The 21,670-nt window shown below is 37.7% G+C and overlaps 2 protein-coding genes across 2 annotated transcripts; both read right to left on the reverse strand.

The window, feature by feature from the left end:
* Window positions 1–1,352: 1,352 nt before the first annotated feature.
* Window positions 1,353–3,242, reverse strand: LOC148862972 (uncharacterized). The gene is made up of 3 exons (XM_088975262.1): window positions 3,124–3,242; window positions 2,867–2,955; window positions 1,353–1,742 (listed from the first exon to the last, which is right to left on the reverse strand). The coding sequence occupies exons 1-3, from the start codon at window positions 3,157–3,159 to the stop codon at window positions 1,595–1,597; spliced, it is 273 nt and encodes a 90-aa protein (XP_088831388.1). The 5' UTR covers window positions 3,160–3,242; the 3' UTR covers window positions 1,353–1,594.
* Window positions 3,243–4,765: 1,523 nt separating this feature from the next.
* Window positions 4,766–18,695, reverse strand: LOC148862973 (serine/arginine-rich splicing factor). Its single transcript, XM_088980013.1, has 6 exons — window positions 17,619–18,695; window positions 16,836–16,887; window positions 7,298–7,387; window positions 5,760–5,824; window positions 5,462–5,620; window positions 4,766–5,380 (listed from the first exon to the last, which is right to left on the reverse strand). Exons 1-6 carry the CDS (start codon window positions 18,306–18,308, stop codon window positions 5,312–5,314), a joined length of 1,125 nt encoding a protein of 374 aa, XP_088836139.1. The 5' UTR covers window positions 18,309–18,695; the 3' UTR covers window positions 4,766–5,311.
* Window positions 18,696–21,670: the final 2,975 nt, after the last annotated feature.

The following is a 21,670-nucleotide window of genomic DNA, read 5'->3' on the forward strand; positions in this document are numbered from 1 at the left end:
AGTGATGGTATGACTAGTTGAACGACATCTTTTTAGCAAAAAAGAAAACTTAGGTCCCATTTGGTTTGTAGGAATAAGGGTCTGGAATTGGAAACGGAATGTGCTATTTCGATTCCAACTGTTTGATTGGGTGGAATTGAAATCCCATTCTCATTCCTGTTGGAATGGCATTCTCCCATGGTCATTCCTTGCCCCTTCCCTTGGAAATGAAATCTCATTTCTGTTGATTCTAATTCCCATTCTCATACTGGTCTGAAAAATATTGTGGGAATAGACCATTCGAATTCTGACTTCTGACGATTTTCATTCTGATTCCAATTTTGATTGACTGCAAATCAAACGGACCCTTAAATGGGTATGCCAGTGTTTTGAATCGGTCGTGAAGCCAGATGGATGAACCACCTGCATTGCCACTTAACCACAATTTTGGGTTCAGTTTGATTTGTTTAAAACCTGTGGTGAAAAACTGTACGAACCTGATGATTGAACCGATGACCTATTTGACTCATCACTGTCAGACTCAAGGTGCAAATTTAGAGAGGCCATAACTTTGTATTTGAATGCTTGAGATCTGCGTCTTAAAAGGCAAAGGCGCCTTGTCTCATTATTTTCACAAAAAAACCATTTTTAGGCTTCAGATTGCAATTTTTAGCTTTTTTTTTACAATTACATAGTTAAAAAAATAGATTAAATATAAAATAATCTAGTACTGGACAGTTATTAGCAAATAGTAATGTATGAAGCTGCTCCCCTCAAAGGAAACTCATAATATGCTTATACCTATATTTACAACTGTTCAATTCAGATGGTTGAACCGACCTCCAAGTTGGTTTTTAAATCATTGGTACGCTCTAACACGCGAGATAGATTGGGATAAAAACAAGCATATTAAATATTTTATTTTATGATAGTCCAGACGTGAAGCCAAAGCAAGTGCCGGCATTACATTAAAATGATATTCATGTAAATGTAGATGGAGCCGACCCATATAGTTGGGACAAACTATCATATTAATGAATTGACGACGATGATTGCAAGTCCTTTTAGTCTGTGTTTGGTTTGAAAAAACACCTATCAAACCAAACGTAGCCTTATGGTCTTAAAAAAACACCTATCAATTCACCATCGCTATCGCTTGACACCATTGTTGTTTCTCCACTCCAGTTCTCCTTGATACAGGAAGTAAAAAACCCCTTGGCATTTGGATCAAAAGTCAAAAACCCAAGGAATTATAAAAGCGGCTTTTGCTCTAAAAAAGAAATAAATAATAGCTGGAATATTTCAGTCTGAAAAAAATTAACCACCAAATTTATGAACACATGCACAAAAGGCGCATAATACAATTGGTACTCTGGGAAGAAAATAAGGGAGATGGCGATATCTGTATCCATCTTATTTTATTAACAAATGACGATGATCCATTCAGTTTCGTGCATCATCCTCATTTAGGTAATGTTATCAAAACAGTTCAGTTTGAGTTTTGATTACACCCATAGAGTAGTGATATCAATGCCAATGACAATCACAAACACAATAATAGATCAAAATAAAAAGTTCTATAAGACGTAAAAATCACTTATTAAATTGGCTGCCTTCATTTTTGGTTGGTAAAGAAATTGTTAATGGAAGGCATGATCTCAGGGGACCTGTTGCGAACAAGCTTCCTGAGAGTGTGCTCAGCATATTTCTCTCCTTCTGCAAAGTTCTCCAACACTCCTGCAGTTCTGGTTTCCTTGCTAACCCTGATTCCAGAGCCAAAGGGAAAGAGAATACAGAACACATGTACAAGTTAAAATTACAATTTCCATGTAAAAACTAAAAACATTATGTAAGTTCAAAAGAAACATTTCCCAAGAATCTTGTGGGAAGTGAACTTTAGTTTTAGCCATATCAAGTATCAAACGCTTTCCACTGTCCTGAGTATACATTAATAATATTTTGTGCTGCAATTTGATGGAATTTCTTTTGATAACATGCCCCAGTTTTATCATATAACTTAATGATGCTTTGTGAACTTCGTTATCATTTTATTTTGATTTTGATTTTGTAGGAATGTAGGATTAGATACAAAAGGACTCCTTTGGTAGTGCCTTAAAACAATACTTTGAGAAACCAAAGTCTAGTATATTGGATACCAAGGTCTGGCAGAAAACTGCAATTACAGTGTTACGAGTTACCGAGACAAAGATTCTAATTTCTAAAATCCAGTTAAGACACTTCGAAGGTGTATTATAGAGTACGATTTGCGTGATTTTACTTGAACCAAAATATCATGTCATTACCAAAGGAAACCTAAGCTGATAATATGCTTCAACAGCTCAAATCAAAGATCGGAATATATTAAATGGAATAAAATAAGGAAAAAAAAAGATGCAACTCCAAATTTCGCAAAGGTACCATCAAAGTTTAATAATGAAACATAGTTTTATTTGATTCCCATAATATTTAGAATGGAAAGAAAAGAATTTACTGCAGAGATGTAAGAATCCAAGTAAACAAAATTAGGTTGGAAATTAAAGACCGTGCAGAAAATTTAGTGTAGATGGGGCAGAAGTCAAAAGGGTTACATATACTCCAGAAGTAGAGCCAATCCATTGCCCGATGAAAAAAGGTCGGAGCATCTAGATCTGATTTCCCACCCACCCCCTTCTTTGGGGGTTGGGGATTGTTTAGGTGTTCACCACTTTAAATAGACTGAGCTGATAAATAAAATTCCCGTACAGTGGTAAATCTAGGTAATTTTTTTTATCTATCATCGTTCAATTAAGATAGATTTTCAGAGAGGCTATAGATCCATCAATAAAAAGGATACACAGAAGCAAGCATGCATCAAAGAACAAAGAAATGGGGTTTGGTAGTAGCTGACCTGACTTCAGGGTTGATGCAGATATTGCGCACCAACTGAAATCCGCAAATTCCTACAGCAACTCCAACAGCGGCGAACAAAGGATAAACCTTCACAAGCAAAAAGAAAATACATCTATGAAGAGATCGACAGATAGAACCCAAAACTAGATTTGGAAGAACCTAGAACAGAATACCAATGAAAAAAATAATAATAATAATAATCTACACAAGAATGAGAGTAAAGAAAAAAAGTTAAAATGCGAGAAATGAAAAAACCTCAGGCCTCAACCATCGATTGACAGAGGAAGCCATTGGACGCTGCTGCAGGACGGAAGAAACGAGAGCGGACGGACGGCAGTGAAAGTAGCGGACGGCTCGCAACCAACGATAAGCAGGGCTTTTAGACAGACCTACCCCTCTCCCACTTATATTCCATCCCACCAATCAAATTCAATCGCGATATCATGATTCGCCCCTGGTATGGGAAAGGCAGAAAGGACATGCATGCCCCTTGTTTCTCGAGACCATGTCCGTGAACCTACTAGGTACTCCGAAAAGAGGACCGAAGGCACTAGGCAAAACATGACTTAACATCTCAGCCATATATTGAGAGCACCGATGCTGTTGACGTGTGGGTTGGAAATTGGAAGTATAGCGATTAGGTATGACGTTTTTTTGGAGTATCATCAACATTTTCTTTTGGTACCGGTGCTATGTTGCAAGTAGGGCTGTCTTTTTTTTTTTTGGAAATATAGCCGTTAGGTATGACGTTTTTTAGAGTAACAGTAACATTTTTTTTTTCTACCAGCATATCTGTTTCTGCATTAGGTACTCATTATAAGAAGTTTACGTCACTGCCGCGTTATATTTTATTGAGCTATAATCTGAGAAAATGTCAAATTTAACATTATTTTAAACTGTATTTTTTTTTTAATGCATGGTTTAGAATATTGTTTTTTATGAAAAAATGATTTTAAACATGTTAACTTTTTCTGGAGCATCGTTTTTTCCAACGTATCATGATGTATCACCCTTTTCTAAAACAATGACATCAATGCCAAATAGATGCTAATTAATCACATTAAAAGAGCATTTGAACAACTATCAAAAGTGGATTTTAATCTTTTTCAAGGGTGGAGTGAGGGTATTTTAAGGAACAGGTCAAAAAAATTTTCAAATGCTCGTTGAACATTCAAACTGTCCAAAACCAGACCAGATGTGGGAATATCAAAAGTGGATTTTAATCTTTTTCAAGGGTGGAGTGAGAGTATTTTAAGGAACAGGTCAAAAAAATTTTCAAATGCTCGTTGAACATCCAAACTGTCCAAAACCAGACCAGATGTGGGAATATCAAAAGTGGATTTTAATCTTTTTCAAGGGTGGAGTGAGGGTATTTTAAGGAACAGGTGTCAAAAAAAATTTCAAATGCTTGTTGAACATCCAAACTGTCCGAAACCAGACCAGATGTGGGAACTAGAGTTCTTTGATCAATACAAAACCCATTCGAACAGCTTTACAGTCTTGCAAAAGATATTCCCAATGCAAGGTTGCAAGAGACTGTTGAATGGATTTACACTGATCTAAGCCAAACTCAGGGTTCTGACGGAAGAGAGCATCCATTGCCAGGGTCTTCCCATTTGTTATATTTTATAGTTAAGAATAAAAACAGAAATATAGAGCACAACAATGTTTACAAACGGTAATTACAGTGGTTCAACATTTACGCTGTGTTTGGTTGCAAATTTGCACTAGCATAAATGCATGGGAGAGAAAATGTAAAAATGCAAATTTTTGTTTGATTTTTATTTTGGATTTTAGTTTATTCTGCTTCATTTCTTAATTTACTTCACTTGCACCGCAATCAACAAAATAAATCAAAATTTGAAATAAAAATAAGTCAAAATTTACACTGTCATAGTTTTGCATCAATGCAAATTTTATTTACATAGCAACCAAACACAGCCTTAATAACAATGACATACGTGCACGAATAAGAGGAAATGGATCCTTGAATTGTTATTTGGATAACAAAACAAAAACAAACAGTTGAAAAATACCTCTTTAAAAAAAAAGAAAAAAAATCGTACAACCCGTATTTGCCACGACCAATCACCTCTTTTAATTCAAAAGCTAAAAATCCAGGCACATATTAGCAGTTTTACACCGCCAGCTAAGGCTGGATTTTGATTCATTCTCTTGTTCATTGACATTTGCAAGCCAAATTCCCATTTAAAGCGTTTTCAGTTCAGACGTTCGATGTGAAAAGTTGCGTTTTGCAGCATCCATTGGTAGGCGCATTTTCCCTCGTCTCAGAAGATTCAACAATTTCTTCTTGGCAAGATGATGGAAATGGAAAACAATGATGGCTAACCGACAAGAGAAGGCAACAGATGTTTATCATGTTTCTTTGCGTGGACAAGGACAATCAATTCCATCATAGTGCTCAAACAATTCTCAACTCCCTTCAGCTTTTCTGTCCATCTGTAACTTTACGGGCTCGATCTCTCCAAGAACCCCGTTGCTTCGCAAGCACCTATTACAAGACAAGTTTCCTTTTCTCATCCGGTTGCCCACAGAAAACAAGCGTAAAAAAATCCTAAAACCATGTCTTTACCTTATCACTTATAAGGTTTGTCAAAGTCACACTTTGATTGCTCTCTTTATCATCGTTGTCCTTGGTTGGTTTCTCGTCTGCAACTACAGGTGGTGGAGCAGCTGATACTCCAAACATGGCCTCGTCATGAGCAGCTTTTATTTGTTCCTCCTTTCTTGCCTTTATAATTGCATATATGGAATTTGCATAAGAAACAACTGAATATGTATTCAAAGAAAAATGGAACCTCGTTTCTCAAGCTTTACATTCCAATTGATCAAACTAACATGTAGAGTAACCAAATAAATAACCATAGTACCTCCACAGCAGAAAACCGGAAGCTCTGGCCAATATGTTTGACCAATGCTGCATCATCTTCCGCCACTGTAAATTGGATGAACATGAAGTCAAAGTTCCAAGAAATTTTAAAAGATAAAAATAATAACAAGGTTTCTCATTGAATAATGAATACGTAATAAAAAAAGGTCAATATAGTTTCCGCCATTCAGGGTCTTGGGAAGGGTATACTGCATGTGGATTTAACCTTTGGCATTTAAATTTCTTTCTTGTTCACCAAGTGACCGCAATAACCCCTCCAGTTGTGTGTACAACCTTATTGCGAATGTGTGTGTGTGTGTTTAGCCAGTTCCTAAGACTGAGATTACATTCATTTATTTGTTTATTTGGCTCCCAAAATCTTTTGTATTAAAGGGAAAAACATGCTGGTGAACTTTGTAAAATAAGCTTTCAGATCACAAAGGGAAAAACAGTGTCATATAGTGCACAGCGATTAAAAGCACTCTCTTGAATATCTCTACCGATTAGAGCAACGACAGGTCCTATCACACATTAGCTATAAGCAATCATTGATTTTCTTCAGGGCTTGGGGTGTCATTACTGCCTCTTCATCTACAAGACAGAAATCTGTTGACACATGGTCTCCCATTAGATGGCTGGAAGAAGCTGAACTTTGACGGGAGTTATGTGGGTAATCCGGGTCCCTCAGGCAGAAGGGGGAGGGGGGGGGGGGAAGTATCAGACAGAGATGTTGATGGAAACATCATGACTCTATTCTCCAGTCCTGTGGGACAAGGTGGTGTGGCAAGGTCAGAGTTTCTGGCTGCAATATATGGGGTTGAAAAGGCCAAAGAGCTGGGTATTAACAGACTGATCATCGAGGGAGACTCAAAAACTGTGATAAAATGGCTGTAGAAGGTAGAGGGGTGACATGGCAGTTGAGAAATGAACTCAAAAGATTTAAATGGTTAAGGACATGTCAATTCGTGTGAGATGGGTGAGAACTGCCAACAGCTTTGCAGATAGATTAGCTAAGCAAGGGGTACAAAGAACACATCTGTTTTGGGCTCAATTGTAACTTTGGTCTGGGTCAACTTTCTAAAGCTGGGTTTCTTTCACAACTTCTTGTTGTAACCAATTTCTTCTTTTAATCAATGAAATCTTTTCTGTGTTGCTGATAAAAAAATTATTAATCATTAATTTTCTCAATATAACTTCTTCAGGGATAAAGGGTTTTTGAACTATTAAGTCCTTTTCTTCTTTCATTAGGAGCAAATTGTTGTTTCTTTGAATGAAAGCAATATGAAATTCTGTAAAGCTCTGCCAAGTTCACCAACATCACAATGATTATCCAATTACCATATTAGTGTTCACATGTATATCAGAGTTACTAGGAACTGCACAGGCAGAAAAATGAACCAGTAGAAAACAGAAACCCCAGCTGCGATAGATCCAAGATAGAATTGTCAATATTCTTGACAAAATACAAAACAAGGAAGTTTTAATGTTTTTTAACTTCTAGAATGAGTAAGGATTTAAGCACGAGAAGAATGAGCTAACCTTCAATTTCCTCATCATCAAGTGGGGCATCCTTGTTGAACTCAAATCGTTCCCATCCAGCACCCATGCCCATTGTAGCATCCTTATCAGCTGCAGAACATATATTACTAAGAAGGTAGAACTCGTCTTACTAAGAATGAATATGAGCTACCACCAGCAAATGATAATCATTCAAAATTACATGCAATTATAATTGATGTACTTCTTGCCTTAATGTTCTCATAAAATTTTTAACTTCCTATCAAAAGAATTATCTTGTGTTTCTTGCACAAGTTGAAGTCCAGCATTTGTCTGAGTACTTCATCTGTGCCCCTTTTCTGAAAAGACACCTAACCATGGACATGGTAGGTTGACATGTATTACGAATTTGCTGCTCTTAACACCTCCAAGGAGTCATCACATTTGAGAAGAGTGTTGTAAAAAGATACAGCGGTTTAATCATAGTGTATCCTTGCTGATGTTTTCAGAACTGGGGCTTACACAACCTGTTGTAACATTTGCCCCATCAAGCTGTATAAAGTCTCAAAGAAACAAAGAGCTTGTGGAATCTCTCTTGAAGTAGGAAAGTTATCACAATAGTTATGCCATCAGGGTACCATTTGGCACTAATTGCGATATGAGGATCAGCGGGGGATAGAATAATGGCTTGGAGACTTAAAATACCAAAGAAGACTTGCAAATAAAAAGGCCAATGCAAAATCATGACCCTAACTATCCAGGTTCTTGGGAAGGGTATTTGTACTAACCTAAACTGCTTATTCAAGTAAACTCCCAAGGATAGAAAATAACCTAGCATATGCTCTAGCAAGAGAAGAGGTAAAAATGAGTAAATTAGGTTAAAGCACCAAATGACTTGATGTAAAATGACACTTGAGTTAAACTTACTACATCCTTTTCTAGAGGGGCCAAAAATTGAAAAAACAAAAACTTCTTAGGTGCATTAGATATTAAAGTTCAAAAGCTAAGGTTTCACATAGGTTTAGAACAATGAACAATTTAAAAAGAGAAAGCATATGGTGAGGGCTCATCGACTTGGTTAAGTGAACATGAAATGTGATTTTCAAAATCATCATCATCGGCACTATACCTAAATAAGATTAGCAGCAAGAATTTTACTCCACCATTCCACTTTCAAACCAAGGGATAACTCAATGTGAGCTCTTTTGTTACCTTGGTTTCATAGTTCATAACAAGGGAGAGAATGAGGAGGATGCCACCCATAGAATTAGAGCAGAATAGGTGAATACCACTTGGGTTAAAAGAAAAAATTTCAATAAAATGTGTTGTATGGAACAAAGTGTTGGGCAGTCAAAGACATGCCCAAAAAATGTGTGACAAAAATGCGAATGTTGAAATGGATCAGTGAAAGAAAAAACTAGAAAGAACTGAGACATAATGAAGTCATTTTAACCTAGGAGTAGCTCCAAAAAGTGATAAATGAGAAAAGTAAACTACGATTGTTTGGTCATATGCAAAGAAGACCATTTACAACACCTGTAAGAAGTGATTTGTTACAAGTTGAAGGGACTACTAGAGGAGCTAGGGGAAGATCAAAAAGGACATGGTTTGAAGTAGGAAGAAATGATTTAAGCACTCGTAATTTAACAATGGTTATGGCACTGAACAGAATGGATTGGAGAAACAATTCATTAAGTCAACCCCATATAGTTGGGGCATGGATTAGATGGTGATGATAATGATGACCATACATCTCAGCAACAAGCTTGAGTATGATCATAGTTCAAGAAAATCAATGTTATTTGCAAGACTAACATCTATGTTCTTGGGTACACCAAAAGAAAAACCCAGCTTCTTGGATTTAAGTCTACAATTTTTTATTTAAGTCTATAATTGATCTCTCTCAAAATAGACAATGCCTAAAGCTGCTTAAATAACAACAAAAACAAGATTCAAGCAAAACAGAAAGTAACATATACAATTTAGAACCAAACTAGAATAGCAACCAAGTAAATATAACGGATACTGTCCCTACTTTGGCCAAAACTCTCTTAAAATTGCATTCAAATAGTGTGATCTTCAACTCTCTAGAAAAATTTATGAGAAATTGTGCAAAGGTGTCTGGACATGATTTTAGCATCAAGCAATAAAGGTGCATTTCAAAGTCTAGTAGCAAAAGGCTGAAACTAAGTTAGGTTTATGAGATCTTAACAGCTAACATTAGGCTGATTAATTGGGGCTTATGGAAAATGGAAAAAAGGACCTTAGAATAACAAGAAATACCAAAAATAAGAATTTAGAATTCTAACCATAACTGTTATTAGGATTTAAGGTCAAGAATTTAGAGGATCAAATTTAATATTAAAGCTATTTAAGAGATGAAGTAAGCATCAAAGTGGTCTTGATTGTATTTTCAATTTTCTGTCTTTTTTTTCTACATTTTCTGATTTATAGGTTATGAGGCAATTTGGATATTTTATATTTTGATGATGACTGTAGAAACCATTGATGTGGTCCCCACCTCTTTCTATTGTACTTGTATACAACTACTAGTTATTTAAGTGTCAGTCCACAATTAGTTGTTAGTCTTTTATTAGGACTTTAATTGTTGTCTTTTATTAGGATTTTAATTTTGCCATGTAAACAGTCTTATCCTTACTTCACAATTAATATAAATAGAAAGAGGGGGGGAGGCAGATTAAGTATCCTCTTCTTTTCTGAAATCCTTCCTTCGAAATCTTCTTCTCTTCTTTTCTCTTTCTCCACTCATTCTCTCCTCTCATCCTCTTAATTTCCTGTTGATTATACACCACAGCTTGGGCTGTTAGTAGTCTCATACGACTACATGGTATCAAAGCCAACCTAGGAAATCTTATGATAGTCTGACATGGCTGGCTGCATAAGAATTTCCTAGGGTTGGAAAATTTCCAGCAAAAAGGATCATCGGCTGAGTCTTGGAGATTGTTGGTGAAGCATCAGAGGATGACCAGCGATCAGGAAGAGTCAGAAGGAAGAACCCTCAAGATTAGGGTTCAGACTTGTTTTTGAAGGTTGCGGCCAGAAAGTCAGAAGGAAGAACCCTCAAGATTAGGGTTCAGACTTATCTTTGAAGGTTACGGCCAGAGTTTTGCTGAAGTCAATCTTTTCTATTAAAAGGGTTACCTTTTCTGGTTATTTCAAAGGTTCAACTGAAAAGTTTTTTCCTCCTGAACTGTTCTTGATACATTAAAAGAATAGTTTTTTGGTTACTTTAAGAGGTGCGGCTGAACTGGTTGTGTTATTGGGTTGTTTATTGACCTTTGACTGGTTCTAGGTTCAAGATTCTAGTTACTTGACTATCGCCAATTCTAGGGCTGTAGTTAGTTTCAGCCTTGCACTCTCAGCCCTGCACTCTAAGTTGTACTTGGAAGGTTATCTTTTTTGGGTGGATTGCTGACCTAGAAGGATAAAGTAGGTTCGGTTGATAGCAAATTCTGGGTGTAATTACCCAGTCTCAATGATACAAAAGGCATTTGTTAATCTTTTCTTGACAAAGAATGGAGTTTAAGACCCAAGGGGAAAACTATTTAGGGGCTGGTGGTGCAGGTAGCATACCTGATAACAGTTTTCAGATTACCACTGTAAAAAATTTGATGGGTCAAACTACCTAGAGTGGGCCCAATCAGCCATGATGGCTATTGGGGGTAGAGGAAAGCTAAGTTATTTACTAGGAGATGTCAAGGAACCAGCCAAAGAGGACCAAATATATACCAAATGGGTTTAGGAGAACCATTTGGTTATGACATGGCTGTGTAACTCCATGCAACCAAATATCATCCGAAATTATTTATGGGCAATAACAGCTAAAGAAATTTGGGATATCATGAAAGAAACCTACTCCCAAACCCTCAATGTTGCTAGGGCCTATGAGCTAAAATGTAAGGTGAATAACCTTAAGTAAGGAGAGAAGCTAGTCTCGGTTTATTTTTCCACCTTGAAATCCTTGTGGCATGAGATTGATCACTTAGAAACAATTGATGGGAAAGCCAGAATGATGCACAGACCTACAGAAAGCAGGTTGAAACCAATAGGGTATTTGAGTTTCTAGCTAGTCTGAATTCTGAGTATGACATTCTGAGACAACAGCTTCTAACAATAGACGGTGTAACTCTATACAAGCTTACTTTCTAGTGCACAGTGAAGAAAGTAGAAGGAAAGTTATGTTACAGCATTCACCACTTGAATCAGCCTTGGCAGCAACTAAACCCAAGTAAGGAGAGAGATATGAAGAAGGACATAATATGTGAAAATTGCAAGAAACCTACGCATACCAAGGAAACCTATTGGAAGTTACATCCTCATCTAGTTCCCACAAAACTCAAGAACAAAAAGGGGAATGCTAATACAGTTTTTACTACTGATTGTGCAACCTCATCAGGCACAAGAGCAGCACCGCTAGACACTCTAGTTGTTGTCCAAGCTGCCTTGACTCAGTTGGAAAAGGAGGTTGGTAATTCAGCATCATCATCTCAGCCAATCACAACATCAGCTCCTCCCACTTCAGCACTTGCTCATTCAGGTACACGGGCCTCAACTTATCATGCTTCAACTCCAAGTAACACCAAACACGGTTTGCCTTCACTATTTACTCCCTATCACTTACCCTCTGGTAAAGACAAGTTGTCTATTGCTGATGGATCACTTGTTACCATTTCTGGCAAGGGAGACATCAAGTTGTTTAGTGCCATTTCTCTATATTCTGTTCTGCATGTTCCTAAACTTAGCATCAATTTACTTTCAGTTAGCAACATTACTAAAAACCAGAATTGCTCAATAACTTTTTTTGCTGATCGATGTGCTTTTCAAGACTTGGAGACAAGGAAGGTGATTGGAACTGACCGTGAGACAAATGGAATCTATCTGCTTGGAGGAAGTTCACAGTGGGACGGTAGTGAATTAGAGGGTCTTTAGTTTCTCAATCTATTGGTCAAGCCATGCTTTGGCATAACCGACTGGGTCATTTATCCTTTAGGTCTTTGAAAAGCGTGTTTCCTAATTTATTTAAATCTATCTAGATGTCCAGTTTAAAGTGTAAAAGTTGTGAGCTTGCAAAGCATTGTAGAACAACATATTCATTAAGTAATAAGAGTAGTGTTCCTTTTGACATTGTGCATACTGATGTTTGGGGACCATATCACATCACTGCTAGGGGGGTACAGATACTTCTTGTTGTTTGTTGATGACTACACCCGATTTTCTTGGGTCCACTTGATGCATTCTCGAGATGAGGTCCCTACCCTAACCCAAACCTTTCATCTGATGATTTTAACCCAGATTGGGGTAAAAATCAAAATTTTCAGATCCGATAATGCGAGAAAATACTTTAAAACATCACTAGCCTCTTATTTTCTTAACCATGGGATTATCCATCAGAGTACCTGCCCTCATACCCCTTAGTAGAATGGGGTGGCTGAGAAAAAGAATAGGCACATATTGGAAGTAGCTAGAAGTATCATATTCAACTCCAATGTGCCTATACATTTCTGGGGAGATGCCATTCTCACAGTTGTGTATCTCATCAACCGAATTCCTTCACGGGTTCTTGACATGAAACCCTCATTCACTCTTTTATATCCTAATAAAGAGTTGTTTTTTGTCCCTCTTAAAACCTTTGGTTGTACATGCTTCGTGCAAACTCTTGGCCCTCATTGTTCCAAATTTGACCCTAAAGCCTCAAAATGTATTTTCCTTGGTTATGCACAAACTCAAAAGGGACACTACTGCTACGAACCTGTTTCAGGAAAGAGATTTGTATCCAAGGATGTTACTTTCTTTGAGGATGTACCTTATTACTCTAGGGTTTCTTCTCAGGGAGAGAATAGTACGATTGGGGTTAACACATTAGAAGTCCCTTTACCTGTTACATTGAGTAAAGAGGGGTGTAATGGGGAGGGTTGTCAAAAATATCGGGATTTGAGAGTTTATCGCAAACGATGGAGGCAGGATGATTTCGGTCATCAGTAGTCCAGGCCAGCCCCAATTCCTTTTGAAGATCTAGATCCAGGTACTACATCTCTTCCAGCTCCCATTACAGATGAGCCTTCTGCTGTTGATCCTTCTCCATCTTCTGAGCCCTCACTTCCATTGAATGACCTTGACCTTCCCATTGCAATCCGTAAAGGCAAACGCCGTTGCACCTCATCCACAGCCCACTGTATCTCACAATTCTTGTCCTATGATCACCTGTCTCCCTCTAACAAGTCCTTTCTTACATCCATTATTGATATTCCCATTCCCATAACAGTATAGGAAGCCCTGACCATTCCTGAGTAGAAAGATGCAATGAAGGTAGAAATGGATGCCCTTCTGAGAAACAATACCTGGGAGCTAATTGATCAACCCAAAGGGAAGAAACTAGTTGGATGTAGATGGGTGTTTACTGTGAAACATAATGTTGATGGTTCCATTGAAAGGTATAAGGCCCGATTAGTTGCAAAGGGATTTACTCAGACTTATAGTATAGATTACTTAGAGACTTTTGCACCAGTAGCAAAAATGACCACTATCAGAGTATTATTATCTCTTGTAGCCACTCTTGGCCCTTGTTCCAAATAGATGTTAAAAATGCCCTCCTCAATGGAGACTTGCAAGAAGAAGTGTACATGCAGTTACCTCCTGGTTTTTTTAGTACAGAGACAGGTAAGAAGGTTTGTCGGTTGAATAAATCTTTGTATGGATTAAAACAGTCCCCTGGAACTTGGCTTGATAGATTCAGACAAGCCCTTGAAAAGTTTGGCTATGTACAGGCTCAATCAGATCACACCTTGTTTATTAAGAAAGTGGATACTTCCTTGACTCTACTTGCTGTATATGTAGATGACATTGTAGTAACAGGGAGTGATAATAGCGAAATTAAGTCTCTTAAGAAACTTCTCCATCAAGAATTTGAGGTAAAGGACCTGGGAGAGCTACAATATTTCTTGGGTATTGAGGTAGCTCGGTCCAAGCATGGAATCTTTGTTTCTCAAAGGTAGTATGTCCTTGATTTGTTAGAAGAAACAGGAAAATTGGGTGTTAAGCCAACTGATACACATATTGAACAGAATCACAAGATTAGTGCAGAAAGTGGAGACCCTCTTGAAGATAAAGCTATGTTCCAAAGATTAGTTGGTAAACTACAATATCTTCGCCTTACACGACCAGACATCAGCTATGCAGTCAATGTTGTTAGTCAATATATGCACTCTCCCAGAACTACCACCTACATGCTGTTGAGAGGATATCGGCATATTTAAAGAGGTGTCCAGGCAGAGGTGTACTATTTAAGGATAATAATCACATGAAGATAGAAGTTTACACAGATGCAGATTGGGCTGGTTGGTTTGATGATAGAAGGTCTACCTCTGGATATTGTGCTTTTGTTTGAGGTAACCTTGTTTCTTGGAGGAGTAAGAAACAAAATATTGTTTCTCGTTCTAGTGCTGAAACTGAATATCGGTCCATGGCAAATGGTGTGGCTGAAATACTATGGTTGAAATCACTGTTTGATGAATTGGATATTACCTATGAGAAACCTCTAATGTTGTACTGTGATAATCAGGCTACTATTAATATAGCTCATAACCCGGTACAACATGACAGAACCAAGCACATTGAAGTCGATCGACATTTTATTAGGGAAAGGGTTGCATCTCAAGAAGTTTGTCTTCCATATATCAGCTCCAACATGCAGCTTGCTGATCTTCTCACTAAGGCAGTTTCAAAGAAGAAGTTAGAAGCAAATCTATGCAAGTTGGGAATGACAAACATCTATTCCCAACTTGAAGGGAAGTGTAGAAACCACTGATGTGGTTCCCACCTCATTCTATTGTACTTGTATACAACTACTAGTTATTTAAGTGTCAGTCCACAATTAGTTGTTAGTCTTTTATTAGGACTTCAGCTGTTGTCTTTTATTAGGATTTTAATTTTGCCATGTAAGCAGTCTTATCCTTACTTCAGAATTAATATAAATAGAAAAGGGGGGGACGGCAGATTAAGTATCCTCTTCTTTTCTGAAATCCTTCCTTCGAAATCTTCTTCTCTTCCTTTCTCTTTCTCCTCTCATCCTCTTAATTTCCTGTTGATTATACACCACAGCTTGGGCTGTTAGTAGTCTCATACGACTACAGCGACCAATCATTGTAAGTTGTTAATATTAAGCCATTGTTAGGGTTTGTGTGAAGTTCCAAAGCCATCTCATCAACAGGTCAGAAATTAGGGAGGGAGGAGCTTTCTTTGAGGGAGAATGAACAAGAATTTGGATTTATTGCTCGTAGATCCTTTGTTGGTATTTCCCCTAAGCCCTAACTCTCTTCTACTACTCTTCTATTCTCTATATCAATCCTAACAGCTATAGAAAATCAATTTCTGTGTTTCATCATCCTTTCACGAGTTACAAAAAAGAAATCCTTTCACCAGTTGCAGCAACTTGTCCTCTACTTCATAATTCCTTAGTTTCTTCCATGGGATAGAAAAAAAAAAAGAATTTTAGGAAAAACTGAATTTCATCAGTTACAAAAAAAAAAAAAAAATCCTTTCATCAGTTTCAGCAACTCTTTCTCTCCTTCATAATAATTTTCTTCTGTGGTAAGAAGAATTTTGGGGGAAATTGTCTTTTGCTTAGTAATCATGAGAATATGCTAGAAATGATCAAGTCATCAAGATTGACTTAAATTCATACTAAAGATTGTAATGTAGCTAGCTATTGGGGATTATTCTCAAATTTCTGATAAGGCTGTGCCAGCTCATGAAGTATAGAACAAAAACCAACAGGAGATGGTTGAGAAGAATCCAGAAGGGATCTTGTTGAAGAAGATGGTATCATGGGGGGATGAGGTGATGGAAGATTATTAATTTGACAGTTCTGTTGAAGTTGTTCTAATACACAAGGAGATTGATCTAAACAAGGTGAGCAAAAAATAAGTTCAGAGTGCTTGGGTGTGTAATTAACTTATTTTAGTGGGCGAGAAAAATGCAAAAAAAAAAAAAAGTGTTTGTGCAATTACAAGAAAGAGAAAAGAATCTACAGCATGATGAAGAGTGCAATTAAAAGGATAAACAGAGACATTACTTGGGCATTGAGGCCTAATAAGCTTTTGGGGGAGTGAACTCTAAGTACTTTATTTGAAACATGTTTGTGATTGGTATGATTTTTCTTAGGTGGTGGAAAACCATCAGGGTTGTTGATTCCTTTTTGCTTGTTCATGTTCATCCCTTTTTTCCTTTAGTGAAATTTATCTTATTATCAATTAGACTAAGGGCACATGCCATGCCAGTGTGCAAGTAAAGAACTAGAGATAAAAGGTTAAAAAATGAAAAGGCATTTAGGTTTTGAGTTTTTCTTTTACTATACTTCTTTAAATGTCTCAACTTAATGATTAGATTTAAAGGTTACAATATTTGGACAACTACCCTTTGCAAGAATTAACATTATACAATACTATTAAAATATTCTGATTAAACTTTTATGTCCTGGATGTGAAGCCAAGGCAAGTATTAGCATTATATAATGACAGATAAAAGAAAAGACAGATACAGAAATCATGGAAGAAAAGCATACCAGTTTGTGAGAGTTGAAGTTTCATCTTGGCTTTAACTCTTTCAGCTGGAGTCTGCAAACAGTGTCATGTTTTACAATCAAAGACAACAAAAGTAATGTTGGCAGAAAATGGCAATAGAATCAAAATGAAAGAATAAGCAAATAAAATAAAATAGCAAAAAGAGAAAATAGTTTTATTGCTGCATAAAAATAATCAGTGCAGGATTATGTGATTTAACATCACAATGCCAAGGAATACGGTTCTCTCCAACTAAAAGTCTCCAATAAACGATGAAGCAGATCTAACAGCCTTAGAAACAATATCCATAAAATTTCTGCAACTTTTCAGTTTAATATCCCAGTTCCCTACATCCAGCATGTTATACACTTAAATGTCCCAAATCTTTTCAATGAGTCGAATACAAACGAGGAAAAAAGGACCTTTCTCCAGCGTATAAAATTAATCACTTTTTAAGTTTGACTTCCACATTAGCAATACTAAATCAGAATTCCCTACTTAAATCACCAAGTTGTCTTGTAAATGGAGCACTTGCACTTAAACCATTATAATTGCACTTTAGTTAAGCTCTCGGATCACCAACCTATCTCCCATAATAACCCCAAAGTAGCATATAGTCCCTCGATGAGCCATTTCACTGGATGTCTTAAGGTATCTTACATTTTGAGTAAAACAAATACGGTGGAACAGAAAGAGGATCTATGTTTCACGAATATCGGTAATTGTGGGTACTGAGTGCAAAATATAAAAAATGAACATGTATATTCTGCAATTGGTATACTAACCATATCTGCATAACCCTCAACGAGTCTTGAGTAGTCGATTCCACCATTTTTGTCCTTCTCGCTCTTACCCTCTCCTTTATCTTTGTAGCTGTGGCCTCTACTCTTTTCCGACCTTCGGTCCCGAGGGGATGAACTCCTGCTTCTTCCTCTACTTCTTCTTTCTCGAGAACTCCTTCGGTGCCTGCCTTCATCATGATAACTTGGAGACCTGCTCCCCCTCCTCTCGCCCCTTCTTTCTCTATCTCTGTCCCTGCTGGATGAACGATGTCGACGCCTCGACTCGTGCCTATCTCTACTTCTACTTCTTCTCCTCGACGATTTATCTTTCTCTCTACTAGAAGAACGACACCTACTAGCTCTCGAATCGTGCCCTGCATCATACCTGCTTCCATCTCTGCCTCGATTATCAGAATCCCTGGATTGATTTCCAGAGCTTGGTTTCTTCTTTAGTTTATTGTGAATGCTTTCGAGCTGTGCTTGTCTTTGGAGCTCTGCAGCTTTACCGGGACTGGAAGCCCTAACGAAATTGCTGAGAAAGGAAGACGAAGATGGGAGAGCAGAACCTCTAACGGCATCGTTAGTGGTATTTGAAGACTGTGAGGAGAATCCAAGGCCTTGTTTGAATCTAGCAGCGCCTTCGCCTTTCCGCGTGAGCTCGTCATAATATGCAGCGGCCTTCTCCTCCTCCATTGATGAGTTTGGGAGATTAAAAAATTATTTGAATGAGCAGCATCTACAACCAATGCACAGGCTCATACATAAGGATTTGAATCTTCGAGGGTTTCGATTTTACAGCGGAATTTGTTTCATCAGGGCGGAAGAGGGAAGAACGGACGAGGGGGTCTGCTGTTGCAAGTGGTCTCGGATCTACTTGGATCCGGTTATGAGACAAAAACGCGTGGGTGTGACCCAGGGGCTAGGGGTGCAAGTCAGGACGGGTTAAGTCAACCCTAATGTAACCCGATGACTGGGTTGGGTTGGCTTCGGTCCATCGAATTGGGTTAGATTGGGCTTTGGAGTGGCCCAAATTTTCAATTCTAATAAGTCTTAACAAGTTAACAGGTCGGTGAATATGGCAAGTTGGCAACTGAATAATCAGCTTAAAATAAATGTTGTTGAATATGTCCTTTTGGTGGAAACAACCTTGTAAGAGCATTAACGATATGCTTGAATTTCTACAAGGTATAATATATGACATCTGCTATGGGTTGAAATTGGACATCACTACCATTATTTCTAACACTAGTTTGTTTTATTAGCCTTGAAATTCACTTGCTATCATCACCTTCTCCAATCATAGCCATCAAAATGGCATTTTGTAAGGACAATGAATAAGGCCCTGTTTGGCATTTTTTTTGCGTGATCTATCAATTATTTACAAGCCCGGTAGACCATGATTCAGTCTTTTCCTATTTGGTTTGTGGCAAATCTATTCGTCAAAAGTTGATACATCCAAAAGATGCGAAAAGCCTAAATAGAGTGATTTTCGAAAAGTTCTAAGTGAAGCTTTTACATTTTTTTTCTATTCATTTTCATACGAAAAGACACACCTTAACCAAACAGGCTTCAGGCTGTACATACGTTAATGCAAAAGCTCAATGCTTCTTTTGATTGTTAGAACTACAAAAAAAAAACACCCTTAAAAGACTTACCAAATGACCCCTAAATCAAGATTTCAACTAGTTTGCTATTATAATTCACCAGAGATGAGAGAGGATTACCTTCACTATCTAATTAAAAAAATGTAAACAAAAGCCAATAAATTAATCTCACCAATCCAAAATGATATCTCAAGATTTCAGCCATCACAAATCCAAAAAATAAATAAAGAGAAATCTTTACCTCACTGATGTAACGGTTTCTGGTCATGTATCATTTTTTTTTGGCTAATTACCTCGTCATCTCGTCTACTCCCAAGTGGCCGATGACTCAAAGGCTGAAATAGAGCTCCCTAGTGTAGCGCAACCCGTCTATTCCCTGCAGAAGATGATCTACTCATCTTTGTAGACGGCGGGAACTGAGGAACCCATCCTCCCTGCAGGAGATGATCGGCTCATCTTTGTAAGCGGCGGGAACTGGTTGCTTGCAAGAACTGATCAGAGAACCCGGGGTGGCTTACTCGGCGAGGACACTCCGATGGCTAAATCAACACTTAATAGCGAGTTGAAAATGATATTAGAGAATGAGAGAGCTAGAGAGCAAAGATCACCCTTCATTTTTCCTTTCTTCACTCCTGGGGGTGAGCCCTTTATATACTGGAATCCTCGTGGGTTTGGTGGAGCAGTTCCTGGATTCCCATTGTGATGGGACCTGTTTTCGTGTTAAGTGGGGATAAAGCCACCAGCCGATAAGGTTGCCTATTTATGCCTAAATCGGGGAGTGGGTGAGCTAATATAACCGTTACAAGTCATAATCCCGTAAAATATGGGGTACGGTGGTGAGCTCCTCGGGGTTGTCATGCGGTGGTCAGTCTGACTAGGAAGCGAGCTATTTATAAGGTGTCAGGCTGCATGGTGGCGAGTTGCCTGTGAGTGCTGCATGGTGGCGAATTGCCTAGTGGCGAGCTGCTTGTGAGTGCTGTATGATGGCGAGCTGTTTGCCTGTGGCGAGATGCCTAGTTGTCACGAGGTGCCAAGTGTCATAATGTCATTGGAGGGCCAAGTCCGCCCTCATCACTCACCTTGTAATTTATTATTTTCTAAAACCTCCATCTATAATACATTACCCCCTCCCCTTTATCCTTCTCTGTTACAAATAAATAAAAACTTGTTATATGGAGGAATCTAAATTTCCAAAGAAGAATAAGTGAGACCACTATTGCTCATACAACACATGCCATTTCCCTCCTCACCCCCACATTTTTTCTCCACAATACAAAAATTGATCCCTTCCAAACTGAGCCGAAGGTTTTTTCTCCACTATTGCTCATACAAAAACTAGCCCTTCAACAAAAATACATATTTCAATAAATTTGCATGTAATATTACTGAAGGTATTTGTTGAGTTAAAATGGGGTTATTTCAACAATTTTGTATGTAAAGTAATTTATAAAAAGGTAAAATGGGTATTTGGAAAAAACGGGTGCATCAATCTAACGTTTTCCGTTTGGGACAATGGTGGAAGGGAGGTTTTTGTTGAATTTCTCAAAAGTTCAGGAGAGGCATTTGTTAAAATGAAATTATAGGGAAAGTTTTTATGATTGTCAGAAACTTCAAGGGAGGTTTTTCTATTTTACCCTTTTATTTATCCATACTTCCACCTATGGTTCACCATCCCCACCCCTCAAATTTTGATTTATTCCCCCATCTATAGGAATGGCAATGGAGCGGGTTTGGGACGGGGCACCCCCTCCTCGTCCCTATCTAGAAGTCACAATACTTTGCCCCGTACCTGCCCTGTCTTCGGTGTTGGGGTGGGTTCGGGGCAGGGCATCCATTCCCCATTGAGGACAGGGAATCCCCAAATTTTTCCCGCTTTAAAGCAATTACTTAAAAATTATCTATTTTATGGATAATTTATATATAGGATATAAGAATTTGTGGGTATTTTAGAATTAAATTATACTTTAGGGGTAATTCAAAAATAAAATTATGGGATCTTAGGATTTTAAAATTTTAGGGAAAACTTAGAGATATTTTAAATATCAATATTAAACCTAGAGATATTTTACTAATTTACCTTCGGGTTCAAGGAATTATATACAAAACCCATCCCCACCCCGTCCTTGTTTAGGGTCGGGGAAAGCCTGTCCAGTTCGGGGCGGGGCCCCTGTTTTACGGGGTAAATTGCCATCCCTACCCATTTGTCACTATTTTAAGGATATAAATTGTATTTATATTAAAGTTTATGGGGTGATTATAAAAAAAAAGTTAATAGGGGGGATTGACCAATAAAAACCACTTTGCAAAAAATTAGAATAATTGTTTATTTTTAAAATAAGTGTTAAAAAGTAACTTTAAACCAACGTATTTTAAATAATTATTGATTAAGTGCTTATTCAAATTTCGTGGGACAAAACTGTTCCCATAAATTTTCAAATTCCCACCAAATGC

This window comes from Nelumbo lutea, chromosome 3 (assembly GCF_056320005.1).
Source record: "Nelumbo lutea isolate HS-2025 chromosome 3, American lotus-T2T, whole genome shotgun sequence".
NCBI classification, from domain to species: domain Eukaryota; kingdom Viridiplantae; phylum Streptophyta; class Magnoliopsida; order Proteales; family Nelumbonaceae; genus Nelumbo; species Nelumbo lutea.

Excerpts from the sequence above, each read along its gene's own strand:
- LOC148862972 (XM_088975262.1), bottom strand. The coding sequence starts at position 3,159 with ATGGCTTCCTCTGTCAATCGATGGTTGAGGCCTGAG. Across the intron at positions 2,956-3,123 it reads ATCGATGGTTGAGGCCTGAG|GTTTATCCTTTGTTCGCCGC; the intron begins GTTTTTTCATTT and ends TTGCTTGTGAAG. Across the intron at positions 1,743-2,866 it reads TGCATCAACCCTGAAGTCAG|GGTTAGCAAGGAAACCAGAA; the intron begins GTCAGCTACTAC and ends CTCTGGAATCAG.
- LOC148862973 (XM_088980013.1), bottom strand. The coding sequence starts at position 18,308 with ATGGAGGAGGAGAAGGCCGCTGCATATTATGACGAGCTCACGCGGAAA. Across the intron at positions 7,388-16,835 it reads ACTTCAACTCTCACAAACTG|CTGATAAGGATGCTACAATG; the intron begins GTATGCTTTTCT and ends TATGTTCTGCAG. Across the intron at positions 5,825-7,297 it reads TGATGATGAGGAAATTGAAG|TGGCGGAAGATGATGCAGCA; the intron begins GTTAGCTCATTC and ends TCCAATTTACAG.